Source organism: Calidris pugnax, unplaced genomic scaffold (genome assembly GCF_001431845.1).
Source record: "Calidris pugnax isolate Ruff unplaced genomic scaffold, ASM143184v1 scaffold219, whole genome shotgun sequence".
Lineage (NCBI taxonomy): Eukaryota > Metazoa > Chordata > Aves > Charadriiformes > Scolopacidae > Calidris > Calidris pugnax.
The window spans coordinates 9,781,154-9,798,105 of NW_015094507.1; the positions used below are offsets into that span (position 1 = coordinate 9,781,154).

At 38.4% G+C, this 16,952-nt stretch overlaps 1 protein-coding gene across 1 annotated transcript in view; it reads left to right on the forward strand.

The window, feature by feature from the left end:
* ATG5 (autophagy related 5) overlaps positions 1–11,457 on the forward strand; it is a 66,909-nt gene extending 55,452 nt beyond the window's left edge. Inside the window, exon 7 of the mRNA XM_014964731.1 lies at positions 9,081–11,457. Within this exon, the coding sequence (XP_014820217.1) occupies positions 9,081–9,217 (137 nt within the window). The 3' untranslated portion in view covers positions 9,218–11,457. The remainder of the gene's footprint in view (positions 1–9,080) is intronic.
* The last annotated feature ends 5,495 nt before the right edge of the window (positions 11,458–16,952 follow it).

Consider the following 16,952-nt stretch of genomic DNA (forward strand, 5'->3'; position numbering starts at 1 on the left):
TTTTAAATACCTCCAGGGATGGTGACTAAACCACTTCCCTGGGCAGCCTGTTCCAATGCTTAATAACCCCATTCAGTGTCAAAATTTTTCCTAATCCAATCTAAACCTCCCCTGGCACAACTTGAGCAGTTGCTAACCCCGGTCTTTTATAAACCAGCACAGGTTTCTTGCTGGTCCAGGGCTAAGGCATTGATGCTTAAGAAGGGGTGTAAGAAGAATTCCTGAGAGTTTCATCTTATAAAATTTCTTTTTTTTTTTTTTTTTTTTTTTTTTTTTTTCTGCCTGAAGTGAGGTGTTTGATGGGAAGCATCTCAGGTTCAGTCATTGTAAGGTCTTCTAAAACTCTTTAAGAAAAGTATTTTAGGGTTCTGTCATAAATTATTTTGGGACCTATTATAACAACCCTGTTAAAAACTGTCTGTGAAATATACAAGAATAAAAATTAAAAAACAAACACCCCAAAAATACAACAACGAACTAACAAAATTTAGTTAAATAAGGCTTTAATTTCCAACATCTAACTGATTTTCCATTGAGCCGCATGAACCCTTTTACAGAAGGAAAAATCCCCTTGGTTGCCTTAGATGGCATTGTTGTCAGTATTAACTATTCTGGACTACACAGAGAATTGTTAAAAATAGTCTGCTCGGGCAACCTGGACTTAATGGTGTTTCAGACCAAATTTGCTTTCTCTGAAAACTTTTTCAGAATAGAAGAAAGTTTTCTAGTTTGTTTACATACTTTCTGGCTGCTATGGGATTGAAAGTATAACTCATGTTCGCATAAGCAGCTCCAAAGTGTAATAACTAATCGCCACAAGCAAACGTTTTAATCCACATTTTTTGTAGTGTTTCAGAAATGTGGCTAGCTAGCCTGAGGAGAAACTTGAAGTAGAAGATAACAGGAAATAACAAGAGAGGAAAAATTGCTTGAAGAAGGAAGTTGTGGATAGGGGTGATGCCAAGTATTTGAGTTGATCTCAGTATTTAATGATATTTAATGTAGATGATAACGTTGATTATTCATCTATTTTCACTTTGGGGATAGAGAAATCTAGGACTGTGCTGGAATATAATCTAGGGAAGCTAATCGTACCAGGAACTGTGACAAAGACACTTTTTTCCTCTCCTTTAAGTCATAAATATCTAAGCTCAGATAGGAGATGTTTATGCCACAAGAAGATTATGTAGAGATCAGACATCTGGCCCGTGTCAAAACTGTGTAAAGAAATGCAGCAGTAATTAAAGCCAAATCAGTGAATATGGACTTCATGAGAGTTGCAATGGAGGTGTGCTTGAGAGATCTTGCCTGGAGTTATGCTTTTGTAGTTGAGTACTCGGCAAGAACAGACTTCGCTGAGGTTGGTACAGGTCTAGTCCTGTCGTAGCATTTTGGGCTGAGAAGCAGTAGTTCTTATGAGTGACTCTGGTAAGATGACATCAAGGTGCTCTAAGGGTGAAATTGAGATGTGATATGAATGACAAAACACTCCAGGATGGAGAGAGACTTATGTTTTGAAGTGTTTATTTTGGAGAAGAATTTTAAAAATCCAAATAACGAGTTAGAAAAAATAGGTTAAGCACTCTTGTTCTATTAAGCACTTCTTGTTCTGTTATCTGCAAGGGGTTGGTCTGTAAACCTATGGAAAGATTTTTAAGCAAAATGCAAGTTGTGGATTTTATTTACTATTAGTTGTCTTTGGGGCCAGGAACTTGCCATAGTGAAAAGCTGCCTAGGATATTTGTGTGGATATCAAGAATATCCAGAGCTGAGAACATATATTTAGGAAAACTATGACCTTCGGTTTGAGCAATTGATCTCATGTCACTACCAATGGTTAAAATGAGAGATATTCTCATGTTGCTGCTAGTTAACCAGATGTACTTAATTCTTTATTTATATTCATGTAGGGCAGTTGGATTATGTCCAGGAACTGAAGTTCTTATTCTCCATACCACATCTTCGTGTGTTTAGAAAAATGTTTGTTCCGGACACAGAATCATTTTGAGGAACATCACTTGTTCTCACTGCTGTAGTGACTATATATTTCTGTGTGTGAGTTCTTTACCTGAAATCAGCGTCGGTGGCTTTCCCCAGGGCTGGCAGGATATGTAGGCAGGAAGGAAAAGTCAGTCCTGCGCTTTTGGGTCACATGTCAGCCTCTAAATTTTTGAGGTCAGAGGAATCTTTTGTTGTGGCTGAGCTATTTTAGAGTCGGCTTTGCAGAATTTTTTGTGTTTTCTTGCTTGGTCAGAGGATACTGAACAGCGCATCTTGCTGATTGTGATTCAATGTATCATCTCCGTTTCTGTTTAAACTGATAATTATTCCAAATTAGGGGAGAGGAAGGGAATAAGGATTTTGGTAGTTTATGTGTGATTAAAGTGATGTGAAAAGTATGTTAAGATTGCTATGGAAAATGAGTCATTTCTGGCAACGTAGCCTATTACTGTGACGTACAGGGTCCTTTTTGCAATAGGGTGGAATTCACAGAAAAGTGGGGAAAACCGGGAATATGATGACTGAAATAGGCTAGTGTGAAGCTTCTGAAAGCTCACACTAAGATTTTATTCCTATTTTAAGTCAAAAACCCCTGCTCAGTAGAATGTGTAGTAATCATAGGCCTTGAAGCTATCCTTTCTCAAATAAAAAATATTTTGTATCAGTAAAGAGAACTGAAGCGTTCACTGTCTCAAGTACTTGTGCTGAGTTCATTCAAAGTGATCATTTGGCCAAGAGATTTGACCAAACTCAACTTTTTTCTTATATACTTCCCATAAAATTGCATAGATATTGACCACCTGTTAGTACTCAGCTGAATAGGTACGTTTTTTTTTTTAAATACCAGTTTGTTTTTCTATTTGAATCCTTTATATTGAGCTCATCATTACTGTGGGCTCTGAGCATCTTGTCATATTTCTGTACTTTGGTTGCTATTACACATACACATGCCAGAAACTGACTACAGAAATGTTCTAGCTGGATTTGAATTTATGAATGGAAAAGTCTGAATTAATGTTTTAATATCTAATTTTATTTTAAAAAAAAGATACTTAAGAAAAGCAAAGCGTGAATATTTGTTTTATAGATGGGTTGAATTTATTCTGTAGCTAAGCTTGCTCACTGAGCAAAGAAATATTTTGCCATAAATTTAAAAAGATATGGTATCTGGCTAAAGTAAATATTATAAAATTGATGTGAAAATGTTCATAAATACCTCCTAGCTTAATTATTTTGAAGTTTATGGATATTTTATGAGCACATAATTTTTGTAGCGCACATGACAAAAATAATTGCAAAGCTTGTTGGTTTGGTGGGGGTTTTTTTGTAAATGGTAGCCAGTCATTGTCAATTTTAATATCAGACACTGGGTTGTTTTCAGTTTTAGACAGGCTGCTGTTTGAAGAACTAGATGCCATTGATCCATTTCAGCGCTAGCAGTTGAGAGATTCCTGTACCAAATTGAACCACTACTGACAGTATTGAGGTTTGGGGGTTTTTAGAGATGTTACCTACTTAGAAGTGCAAAAAGTGAAGTACGTTGATCAAGTGCTTGTTTATTTATATTCTACTACTGTTGCAGAAGTCCCTGGAATACTCCTCTAGACCATGAGGCTCGTGAGGGGCTGTTGCTTCTCTGTATGCCCTAGGATATCCAACCTGAGGTGCCTAGAGAGGGGAAGGATAATTTCAGCCACTGTTCAGTTCTTTCTCACCACCTGTGGTTACAGGTTAGAACATGGTCTTTGAATTTGCTTGCTAATATAGTGTAGTCTTCTGTAAATAATTTTGCATAGTTTCGTATCCGATCCTCTGTGCTAGACCAGAAGTCTAACTTTCAAGGAAATTTTCACCTTTGCTTGCCAGGGACTTAGCCCCACCCAGCTTTGACTTTAGGTTTTAAAGACTGAGTCAGCAATTTCTGTGAGTAATGAACTTAGTGACTGCATCTACACATGAAGCACATTACTGAAAGCCATGTATCTGTAAGTAATTTCCTAAGAGATCCTAAAGAGGTAGATGAAGATCTTCCCAGTGAAGGTGTTGATGTGTCTGTTCAGATTCAGAGATGTCCAAGGCACCAGCTGCTGAGCACACACTGTCAAGGAGCGCTCTGGCAGCTTCAAAGCACATGAACCTAACAGCATGTTCTCCTGCCTGGTAACAGGAGGAGCAGGAGAGGTGGAAGGGAAAGCGACCCCACCACAGCCAAAAAAGGAGAACTGTGCTCCTTGTGACGCTGACCCAAGATGAGTTTTCCAACAGTGTGATATAATCTATTGTCAGGAATACCTTTAGTATCGTCTAATCCAGAACATGTGATGTATTCTGAAGACAGGCAAGCAAATGTTTATGGCCCACTTGACAGCTGAAGTAGCTGAAAACTAGTTCTGATACATTATTCATAGGGCTGCTATTGCATTACGCCTTAGGTAGTTATATTTACACCTTTTAGTATCCTTGTTCAGTACAGTCCTGTGGCCTTGTATCATGCAAGAAGTGCGTTGTTTGCTCCTAGTTTGGATCTCAGGGTTCTATTTCCTTTTTCAGATTTTGAAGCCAGTTTTCTAAGTGGTGCTGCCCTGAATAAGAAGCTGTGGTTTCTGCGTTGTCTGTTTTGATGACTTTAGGCAGGTTCCGGGACTTGCTATGCAGAGGACCTGTATCCAAGAGGGTTCTACTTGAAGTACTCCAGGGAAATTTTTGCTAAATCCTGAATATCTTGTACTGTCTATCAGTGAAAGAATTTAAGCCAGCTAAACTGCCCTGACAGGTGATTGCTAGGGGCCACAAATCAGAAGAGAGGTATTTTATCCCACTGAGGAATTTTAAGTGGTGCATCCCAGATGTAGTCTGCCTAGAGAAGATGATCTTACATAGGTGAAAGGGAGGATGTAGCTGCAACATTGGTGAGCATTGTGGTGCTAATCTGAGTGAGAAATGGTTGAAATGTGTACCTTCACCAGAAGTAGTGTCTTCTCACTGTTCTGCTCTTAGGCACTTGAATCTATCTCAAAAACAATCTTTAATTCTGCCCCCTCCATCTTTAATTCTTCCTTTCTAAATAAAAAGGTAATTCCATAGAAAAATGTATTTAGATTGCATGAGGGGTATGTATAACAATCTGATGCTGAATAAGCTAATTTATTTGTTTCCTAATATTGAGTGGTTTGCTTTGCAAGCAATAATTTATGTAGCTAAAGGAAATAGAAAAATTTACCACATTATATCATTGCACATAATCCTACCTTCTCTGAAGACTACAGATTTTCTCTTTGTCCTTTTGCTGTCTCTCACTGCTTCTTGAGCATTGAGGGCTTTTAGATGAAGCTTGGGACTGGTAACAGCAAATATTGTTGTAGTTAGTGCATTCTCCTTAAAGAAGAGAGAGTGGACTCGAGCTGCCTCAGGTGGAGAAGGACTTTGAGCCACTGCCTCAAAGACTCTGAGATGCAACAGCCACTCTCTCTCGCTTCCTTCCAGCAGATGCCTATCTGAAAAAGAGAGTTCTTTGCCAATTCTTTCTTTGGCTGAATCAAGGTGGCTTCCTGATCAGGAGCACTGAGGCACCTTCTAGATGATAGAGAAGACCTCTTCTTAAACCCTTCACTTCAGAGCTGCCTATTTCTCTCCATTTTTTGTACAGAATTGGAAAACTCTTCTGACTTTACATGGTATGATTTATTAGCCTGGGTCAGGTAACTACTTTTAGTATTGCAGCCTTTGGGTTAGTGTCTAAATTAAGTGTCTTCTGTATTTGTGGATTTCCAAAAGGAAAGCAAAGAAAAATTATTTAATTCTGGAACATCCACTCTGACAGGAGATGACTTAATTGGTCTTGAGGCTTTTTTTTTAATGCCAAAACGGTATTTATTATTTGTGCATCACTTCAGTAACACAAAAATACTTTGGTTTTAAGTAAATAGTTACTTTGTTCAAACATTATAAAAACTTCCTATGGAACATGCATTGCTATGCTTTTATTTTTCTGATATTTCTACTTTATCTTCTTCCAGAGATCAATACGCAACAAGTATAAGAAACCATCTTTAGGTCACATGACAGCTAACATGTAACTCAATTCTATCATGATTTTAAAAGGAAAAAAAAAAAGTCATTGAGGTGACTGGAAAATTTGATCTTGATTTTGAGGAAAGCCTGTTTTTTACTACATAACTGAATATGGTAAAATGGGTATTACCAGTAATGATATTATTAGGTCTGGACCCCATGCACTATAGGTGAGCAGAGTTATTTGCCCTACTTTTCATAGGCATGGTCCAATGATGTGGCATTAATCTTCTATGTAATTAAGTCATTTAAATCTTACACCACTCATTTAAATACATGTTGTGTCTAAAAGGACTTTTTGTTATCATAGAATATGATGTGTCAAGATGCATAAAAAATAAGCTACAACTCTCTTAAGAATATTAACAGTAACGGAAGGAAAAATATTATGTAAATCTATTATATTTATAAACCAGGCAGATGAAGCTTTCATGGTAGCTAGCAAATCATCCAGAACCCAGATCACAGTGGTAATGGTGGATACCAATTAGACAACTGTTGAGAAAACAAGAACATTTTCCAGTAATGTTTTTAGTGTATTTGCTGTTGGCAGCTGTTTTTTCTACGTAAAGCAGAGGAGCTTCACTCTGTATGTGATTCAATATGAGGAAATTACTGAAATCATGAAAGTTGAGGAAAGTTGGGGTAAATGTGACTTAAGTGAGAGTTTACGGTTAAGTGAGGTTTAAGGAGGGAAGAATGCTAAAGTAAAAACAATGGATTTTGTGAAAGAAGACTACAGTAAATACAGAATTGGTAGATAAGATCTCTTTAGTCAAGCCGCAAGGGGAAAAGGAATTAAGGAGAAGTGATGCTTTGTCAGAGATAATACTGAGGCACAAACAATGCTAATGCAGAGATTTAGACTTTTAATTAAACCGTAAGTTCTTCATTGACCTTTGAGACTTTCGTAGCTTGCTGAGGAACAGAATAAAAGATCTGTATGAGAAAGGGACAAAGTTGGGTAGAGAGCAGGGAATTGGGACACACAGATAACTGCATTTCATTTTTAAGCAAGAGGTATCAAGTCAGTACACACATCCACAAATGTTCTGCTTCACAGTAAAAGAAGAGTCAAAGTGTTTATCATTTATAAGCCTTTCCTCCAATGACATGAAAATGATAATGAGGTTCTAAAGCTTTTAATTTCTTTTTTGTACAAGTTTTTGCAAAGAAGAGTGAGCTGCGTATGGGTGGCTAGCACAATACTAATGCCGAAACAGGGTTCTGCCATCTGTCTGTGTTTGCAAATTAGTTCTTTCTGGAAATTAAATATTATGAAATGTAAATAAATGTTGCCAACTCTGTAGCCAATTTATGGGATACCATAGATAGATTTTAATTTGGATGTGTTAAATACATATTGATATTGGGAGTTACTTTAGTATTAAAAATATTTAGATGTTCCCTAACTTCTCAATATAAAAACTTGCTTTCCAAGATCTTTTGGAGTTTATACTCTTGACAGTGTTTCAGCCCAGTAAATACCTACTTAGCTCAGAAATACCAGGTTTATTTTTAAATTATGTGCTGCATTTTTCTGGCCTGTCCGCAATAAAACCAGAAACCAGCAATTGTTTATGCTTAATTTAGTGTGATAATCTGTATATTACGCCATTTAGAGAATCAAGCTTTATATATTTAATCAAGAATTTGTATGGAATATAAGACCAGATGTAGGCAACATGTAAGTAATGTATAGTGCTTTATTTTAGGCAAACATAACTGCTTCTGCAGGAAGAATTATTACTAGCATAAAGTCAACAGCATATTAAAGGATGATTCTTCCTCATCTAATTTAGTCTGTGCTGGCATAGATACCCGCTTATAATACAAACTTCTTCAGGCAGCTGTCAAATCATTTTGGTTACCAAACAAATAAGATGTTATCTATGCTATAAAATAGGAATTATGCCACAAATGGGGGAGCTGAATGAAAGAGCTGGTCATGGTACCTTCAATTCTAGATTCTGCTCTTCCCTGCAACTCTTGGGCAGCACGTGATTTGTTCTGTAGTACAGACAGTTGGAGGGGGGTGGGTAAAATGCCAGTTGGAGAAGGCAGTGATATTTTTGAGCACTCACTGTGGATTTCACTGTGGTAGGTCCATGTGAGCCAGAGTATGGTATAAAAACAGTGAAACTTCACTTTTTTTTTTTTTTTCCCCCCTAACCATTATTTGGAGCATATTTCAGAAGCTCTTCTCATCTGAAGGCTCTGAAATAAATTTTCATTTTTTGTTTTTTTTTAGTTCATTTCATGACAGTTATGTCAGTTGCTTTAGCTGGTTCCCATCATTTGAATCAAAGGATCAAAGTACTTGCATCCTCCGGGACAAGTATAAATAAAAAGAATTGAAATATTCTTAGAAAATATTCTTGTCATACTGGGAATCATTTGCTAACTTAACTTTTCCAAAAGATGAAACTAAGTGAGAAAAAGCTGATGCCAACTCAGCCTTCTGAGTAACTGAAATATTGCTAGAGACTTCAGTAAATTATTCTTAGCAAAACAAAATAACTTCAAGACTATTACATCTATTATATATGTGACATATATCACACGTAGTCCAAGCTCTTTCAGAAGATCACAGTATTAAGAACACAAGTTTATAAGTAAGTTTTAGGAAACTCAACATCTTAAGCATGATCTGTGTAAAATTCATATGGCTTATGGCTGGTGAGATGGATATCCCGTAATTGTGTTGACACCGAGCTGTGATCACTGTAGGGGAAAAAAACCTTGCAACTAATAAAGAAGAGTTGCACTTTCATTAAGTTTCATTTTAACCCATTTTTTTTCTTGGGATTAATTTTAACTCTAAGTTTCTGGTTTAGATGATAGAAACCTCAGCTTTCTCCTTACCAATATTTCCTGCTTTTCATTCTGTTAAATGTTAAACTCTGTAACACCAATGAAATCTACCGTAAATTAACTATAAGTAAATGTTTAATCTTCCTGTGAACTTTGAATGGTGTACTAGTGGTTTCTCTTTTTCTTTGAATTAGATGGAGAGCAGAAGACTCAAGTGATGATTCATGGAATTGAGCCAATGCTGGAAACACCCCTACAGTGGCTAAGCGAACATATGAGCTATCCGGATAATTTTCTCCACATTAGTATCATTCCCCGACCTACTGATTGAAACTCAGCTATATGGGTATGAGGATCATTCTCGAGCTGGAATTATAAAGGCATGTCAACTTCTTGCTTCTGTCAGTCCTGGCGGAGGCAGCCTGACCAGAAAAAATAATAAAAAAAAAAAAACAACAAAAACCGAAACAAAACAAGAAGTCCTCACTGCTGCAAGCCAAACAGGAAGAGAGATCCTATCATCAGATAAGGGCAATTGGGCTGATCTTATTTTGCATCACCGCTGCTTTTCTTCACCGCTGTAATTAAATCAGTTGCGATATGAAAGAATTTACAGGACCTCTGCAAGTCTGCTGTTTTCTTGTAAAATATAATGAAGCTGAAACTGTCAGCCGAAGAGCAAATGGAAATATGTCACTCGATTGTATTTCTGATTAACAAATAAACAGGGCTGTTTCCTAAAGCGGTAGCGTTTCAACTTTGAGAGTGGAAACATTGGTTTAATTTTCTAGAAAGTTAGACACTGAGAGATTCGGTTACCAATAGCTTTCTGTAAAAGATCAAATTACTGTAAACCCATCTTTCCTTAATGAGAAGTTCATGTTTACAGTATGTGTATTGGTATGCAAATGATCTTTTAACTTTGATAACAAGCAGTGAGAGATTTTAAAGTAAACCCGTGAGCATGTTTTGTCATTTAAAAACATGCACAACTTAATAATTTACAAATACTTTCGATTTGTATGCTGTCACTGAATACTACAGTATGTTTGTTATTCAAACCAGTTTTCATAGACTAGCAATGATGTAGGATAATTTGTCTCAGGATTTGTCACAGCATTTCTTTGTGTTCATCTAAATTTTTTTTTCTGTAAGAATATTTTCTTAATTTAGTTTAGAAAGGTTTTTTTTTTTAAAAAAAAAAGAAGTAAACGGATGTTGCAAACTATTGTATCCTGCTGTTTATTCCCATAGACTAGAAAACAGTTAAATCATAGAATGATGAACAGATGTATTGCTTTTTAATAATTTCAAATTTTGGAAGGCTGAAGCTTTTCCAAGTTAATACTTCCTTACATCTGAGTTTAGTTTTCTACTGTGGTCCCTGAGCAATCAGTCTGAAATTTGGAAGCTTCTAATCTCATTGCACAGATTTTTTATTTTTTTTTCCCTGAGTTTAGCAGATGTATTTTTAGGTTACTGGATTGCTTTGGTTTCTAAATGTTTGTTACCATTGCAGCTGCTACTAGGACTCTACCATTTTTTGTGTTACGCTGAATTCATCAGTGTGCCATATTGCCTTGTCTGCAGTTTGTGGTTGTTTGTGGCACAAGGCTATGTTTATAGTAGGCATATTATCAAATATGTCAAATATTATCAAGTATAAAGAATGCATGACATTTTTCTTCCAAAAATAGTAGCTACTGAAGTTCCTACTCAAAGTCTTGGCTTGCAAATGTCCTGGTAACTCCCAGTGCTGTTCCCATGCTTCCTTTATGGTAGGATACTCACCTGTATCTGAAAAGGAAGAAAATGAAAATCAATCAATCAATCAAACAAAAACCTTCTTAAGAAGCAAGAGGGGAAGGATTTCCTTGGGTGAGGATAGAATTGAGGCTGAAAAGTCCTAAGGGCAGAAGAAGTCAGTAGAGCAAATTAAATCGTGTTTTAAATGTAAATGAAGAAATAGCATTAAGGAAATGAGAAGGGAAAAGGTAATAGTGAAATAAACCAATGCTGTATGCTGCGGGTCATGAAGGATTTTTAAAACTAAACAAACCATGCTGATCTGTGTTTATGCAGAATTGAAATATAATATTCTTATAGTGGGATGATTTGGTTGAGTTATTCTAATTTCCAGTTCTGTTTGGAATTTTTGTTACAGTGTTGGATTGGCATTTATAAACTTTCTTAGGCAGCCGCATCTAAATATTCTGGAGAATTTCAAAGTCCTGCCAATGGATCAAGCAAGTATTTTGTAGAGTCTTCATATTTTAAAAAAATTGTCTTTTGTAGGGATAATTTTTCCATTAATCAGTATAAGAGGCAGTACATTTAAAAAACTGTAAAGATTGTGTTTCCTTTGTTTAAAGGTAAGCTGGAGTAAGTCACTGGCTGTTTTAATATATTCTACACCAGCATTTTAAGTATACAACTCTCTTCTCGTGGCCCGTATTTGCTAGTAAGTCCAACTTTTAAGGCCTAGCATGGAACAAAGAAATAGCTTGGCTTTAAAACATAGTCTTTCCTCTTATTTTAACTATTTAAATTTTATTAAAAAATAAAACAAAATTTGAGTCTGTCTTTATTTCCAGCTAAATAGGGATCTTTGTCATGGAGTGACAAAAACATGTAATTAATACTTAACAAGTAGGAGCTCCTTAAAGAGCTGTTTGGGTGACACATCTAAAGAAAAGCACATCATCACAAAAATGAAGTGGCATCTTTGCTTTATCTCATTTAAATCACATTTTTGTAGGTGTTTTTTTACTTAGTGTGTGAATAACAATAGCAACAGAAGGTGGTTGTGGCTTAATTAAATCATTTTCTTCACTTTGAAAAGCCGTTAACTTCTGGAAAAAACAAATTTGCTCTAAATTGGCAAGAGTCTACCATAGTGCTCACTAAATTAATTTCAATGTTCAGGAAAAGTGCCAAACACAAACACACACATTCCTCTGCATCTAGAATTTAAGTTCATCTGATAAAAAACTATTATTTAACTTGCTTAAAAGTGCAAAACAGAGCTTGTTGCTGTCATCACTGTGTTTCATGTTGTTTTGTCAATGGCTACCTCCATTTTTGAGTGTTCTGTGAAGAAAATTTTCCAATGATTTCTTTGATAGCACTGGCTGTCAGTACACAAGGTGATGCCCTTTCATTAAGAGCTAGAAATTGGGGGGTGTTTTGTTTTAAATTGATTTCCATTAATTCTTTGGGGGGGAAATAGGAGCATACTAAATAAAATAAATTTGTACTGGTAAAAAGTTGGATGATATTGCCACTATGGGGCAGAATGTGAACTTGGCATCTGTGAAGGACTGGTAACCCTGAAAAATGGAGAAAGATGTTGAACTGAATATACAGAGTGGGCACAAGGACTGAGGAGAAGGCTTTCCGCTGGGAAATAAATAGAGCTTACATAATGGTGCATTGTGCTGTTAAAGCACGTGTAATCCTGGGTTCCCATTAGGTAGAGGAAATTCAGGGAAGCGGGGGGGGGAAATTGTTTGCCTGCAGGGGCAGCAGTTCTCACGGGGAATATTGTGGAAAGATCTTTTCCTGCACGAAAAGGAGATGCTTGGGCTGGGCTGGGGATTGTGCTGCCCCAGTGGCAGAAATGCACATACCGCTGGGAATGTGTATCGGTGTCATTGGGAAATCTTGCAGAAATGTGATGAAATACTAAATCTTAAGGTCATGTTAGGCAAGGGAAAATGCAGTATGTACCAGCCATTAATAAAGCTATGGAAAGGACAACTGTTGAGCTACTTCAAGTTAACTTTCTGGTAAGAGTTTTGGGAGCTGTGGGGCATGCTGGTGCCCAGGGTAAGTTATGAAAAGGGCAAGAGCTGGTGTCACCTGTGATAGGAGTCATTGGACTCAGTGACTGGGAAAGTCTTTTCCGTCCTGTGTTCCTGCGTGTTTTGCTCTGGCAGCCAGATACCAATCAGCTGACAAAGACTCTCGATCATCACTTCCAGCATTGTTTTTATCCTGCATAATAAGCAAATTTCACAGCTTGCCAGTGATAATTTACCAAACCATGGGACCAGACAAGAAAAGGATGGATTAATCCCTTATATAGGTACTTTCCAAACTGAACATTTTTTATGTGTAATGATTTTAAAGTCTCCAAAGAAACCTAGATGTTAGTTTGCTTCCAAGTTCAGTGGTAGCTTACAGTATGCATTTATTCATCTGCTGCTATATGTAGGTGTTAAAACTGATTACATCCTTGTATAAGTCTAATATTAATATTGATGATTATCAAATTATGCCAGAAAGAGAACGGCATTAGTGATTGTGAGGACTCCCATGGGCGCCCTTGTTCCGGTGCTGCAGATGGATAAGATATGGAGATTGAGAGGATCTCTGGCAAGTACTACTGCTTCTAACTTCAGCCTACCAGCAAAAATAACTCTGTCTTTACTGTTGAAAAAATGCTGTTTTCTTGATGTGGCAAAAGTGTATTTCAGGGGAAAATGTTCCCCCACAAAAAGTATTTTTAATTCAAAACTTGTGGCTGTATCAGAATAGCAAGGCTTTTGGAAAGTGACTTCAGCCATTGATTTTAGCAGTCCCCATTTATTTGGACAGGAAAGACATTCCTGAAGTGGGTTTTTTTTTTTTCTTTCCTTAGGACGAGAACGAGCATGCACAGAGGTTCTTAGAATATAGACATCGCATGTAGAATAGATTTCTGAATTAAAGTAGGTAGGTGTCTATTCTGCGTTAAAAATTCTGGTTTTGAGACAGGGATGGTGACATTTCAAAATGTCACAGTAAACCTGAGTAATATCTCTTGAGACAGAGGTAAAAAGATGTGAAGTTTCAAATGCTCAGAAGTAGATTTCAGATTTCTATACTTTCAAGTTATACTATCAAATTAGCTTGTGGAAGAAGAGTTTAAAATGAGAGAGATGTTTTCTTTCCTTCCCTTGCCTTTCATGTCTCCACAATTCGAGTAATTAAGTTCTTTTAACTGTGAAATGAAACACCAGTTTCTCTGCAATAGATTAAAGAACACAAAAGAATCCAAAACTTCTATGCAGACAGGTACACGAAGAGCAGTTCTGTGTAGTTCAGGTTTTCGTATGTATAAAACACCTGGGAATTGCATGAAGTTTTAAAGGTACGATTTTCCCCATGGTTTTAATAGCATTTTTATGGATAAAAACCACGTTGGGTAGAAAGAGAGGCAGTCTAACACTGCGTTAGGGTTGGAGGAGCTTGACTTCACTGCACTTGAAACTGCCAAAATGCGTCAGATTTTAAAACAGCACTTTCCACTGAAGATGTTTAAAGCCTTAATCCTCGCATCATTTCACTAATGTAGGTCAACAGATACAATAAAATGAATACGTTGTGGGAACGAATGTGTGATCTGGTTACTACGAATGCACGTTGTATTTGGGTCTTAGCATTCGCAGTAACTGAGTACTGCACAGTGGGAAGGGTAAAGCCGGTACGTGGTGCAGTTTGTGTCTGCCAGAATTTGCCGAGGATCGCTTCCCAGGCTTCACCAAAGGCGTTTCTCAAGTTCATGTGCACGTCTTAAGAGCTCCTAGAAGTTGGGTCCTCCTTCAAAGAAAACCAGGCTGTGGGGAGGGTTGTTCACTAACCCTCTCCCTCCAGTGGGTGCCCTGCAGTGAGAGGTGTGTGGGGAGAGTGTACGTGCAAAAGCTGCCGATGTCTTATTTCACACAGAATACATCTATAATTTCTCCTTGTGTATATTGAGATTTTGTTGCTGAGGGTCAGTAGTGTCCCCGCTGCCATAAAAAAAGACAACTTGTAATTTTTTTTAGCTAGAGAGAAGTTATTTTCATCACTGCAGAATTACAGATCAGAATGGAAACTATCTGGCTGAAACTTGCACCTTACGTGCTCTTCTAGCTGTAATTAAAGTCATCTGCACTTCAGAGGTTTGATTTCCATCAGTCATAGCTACACACACCCTTACTGGATTATTTTTTTTTTTTTCCACAGTTCAAAATGAGCAAAACGAGCGGGTGTTCCTTCATTTTAAAGTTTATCCAAGTCCGTGCACGGCAGAGACCAGGCGGTGGGAGAGGCCCTCGTGCCCTGAAGTGCGGGCCGTGACCCAGGAAGTTCTCGTTCACTGTTTCCACCACCACAACTTTACGAGTCCTGTCCCTTACTTTGCAAACTGCACTTCAATTTGCCGCTTCTCTTTTTTTTCAGCTGATCCTTGGCCTCAGCTGACGGGAGGTGAGGCTGGACCTGCCCCTCTGGGCCCTCCGGCGCCCGTCTCGCCCTTACAGTGAGGGTGACTAATGTCGCCGGAGCACTCCCTGACCCTTGTGGCACGGCTTCTCCCTCGACATGCGAGACGTGAGTTGGTGACCACAAACTGGGTAGCCCTGTAGGAAAACGGTGAGAGCGAGGTGCGGAGGAGGGAGGGCAGAGGGAAACAGTGAAGGTGGGGCTCGAGAGAAAAACAACACATCGTGGGGAGTGAAATGACAGAGCTGGATTCTTGATCTCACCCAGGTTTCTCATTCACTCATCATCTTGCAGCTCCCACCCTCTGCTTTCCTTTCCTTTCTGTCCTTTCCATGAACGGGGTGGTGCACCGGCTTTCACCTGCGAGGCGAAACGTCTGGCACCTCTGGTGTCACCGCCTGCCATCACTGCCTTCTCCTTGGAGCGACCCGCTTTGCTTGAGAGGGTCTGTTTGCCTTTGTTCTCTGAGCACCTTGCCTCAGAATCACAGAATGATGTGGGGTCGGAAGGGACCTCTGGAGATCATCTAGTCCAACCCCGCTGCCAGAGCAGGTCCACCCAGAGCAGGTTGCACAGGAGCTTGTTCAGGTGGGTTTTGAATGTCTCCAGAGAAGGAGACTCCACCATCTCTCTGGGCAGCTTGTTCCAGGGCTCTGCCACCCTCAAAGTAAAGTTTCTCCTCATGTTTAGATGGAGCTTCTTATGTTCAAGTTTGTGCCTGTTACCTCTTGTCCTGTTGCTGGGCACCAAAAAAGACCGAGCCCACCCTCTTGACACCCACCCTTTAAGTATTTATGGGTGTTGATCAGATCCTCCCTCAGCCTTCTCTTCTCCGGACTAAAAAGCCACAAGTCCCTCAGCCTTTCTTCATAAGAGAGATGCCTATTTACGGAAGTTGTTTCAAAGCTCCCTCCTCTGCAGCAGCTCCTAGGCCCGGGCCTGCGGGGATCGGGAGGCACAAAATGGTGGCGGGGTTTGCTCAGGCACCTCCTGTTGCTGTGCTCACAGCTTGCCTTGCGGAGAGCCGAGCCCTCAGCATTGCTTTTTTATTCAGGGAATGGCTGAGGGGGTCACTTGATGACCTCTGTGTCATGAAAATTTCACAGTTCTGAAGTTTTACTTTATACTGTTATGAATATTTCGTACCGAACAGCGTTTTCAACGTGTGCGATAAATACCAAACCCAGTTTTGGTCACAAGCCTTTTCTGTTTCATTTTCCAGTCAGAATAAGATTCCATTGTATTGGGCTTAGTTGTAGAAAAATATGTCGATATTCATAATCAGGCTGTAGAAAGAGGACGTGTCATTCTTAATCATCAGCTTTTCTGCACCTTACATCTTGACACCCTTCAATAAGAAGACATACAAGGACTTTTACCTTTCTGCTGGGGTGCGTTTTTGTTCAACCACCCAGGCAGTTTCTTCATCAGTTTGGGGGATCTGCTCCTTTATGGAAGCCACCCAGTTTTGTTTTACTGTGTATAAATTTGTACTTGACAGATGTTGAAGAAATTGCTGGATCAATAGCCATAATGGCAATTAAAAAAAAAAAAAAAGGTCAGCTTAATTTATTGCTCAAATGTCTTTCACTAAGAAATCATAATGTCAGATTTTAGTGAAATTAGTGATGTCCTGCTGCTGATTGTGCATTGAATTATATCAATGGTAAGAGGGCACAGTCCTAATGGGTCAGCTTACCATTTCCTTGAAATATATTGTGTGGTTTTAATTAATATGCCAATAAGAGGAACTATTTGGTCTTTTATCTCTTACTGAAACTTGAATGCGTTCAAGGGTTCTGCTGCAATTGGCTGCC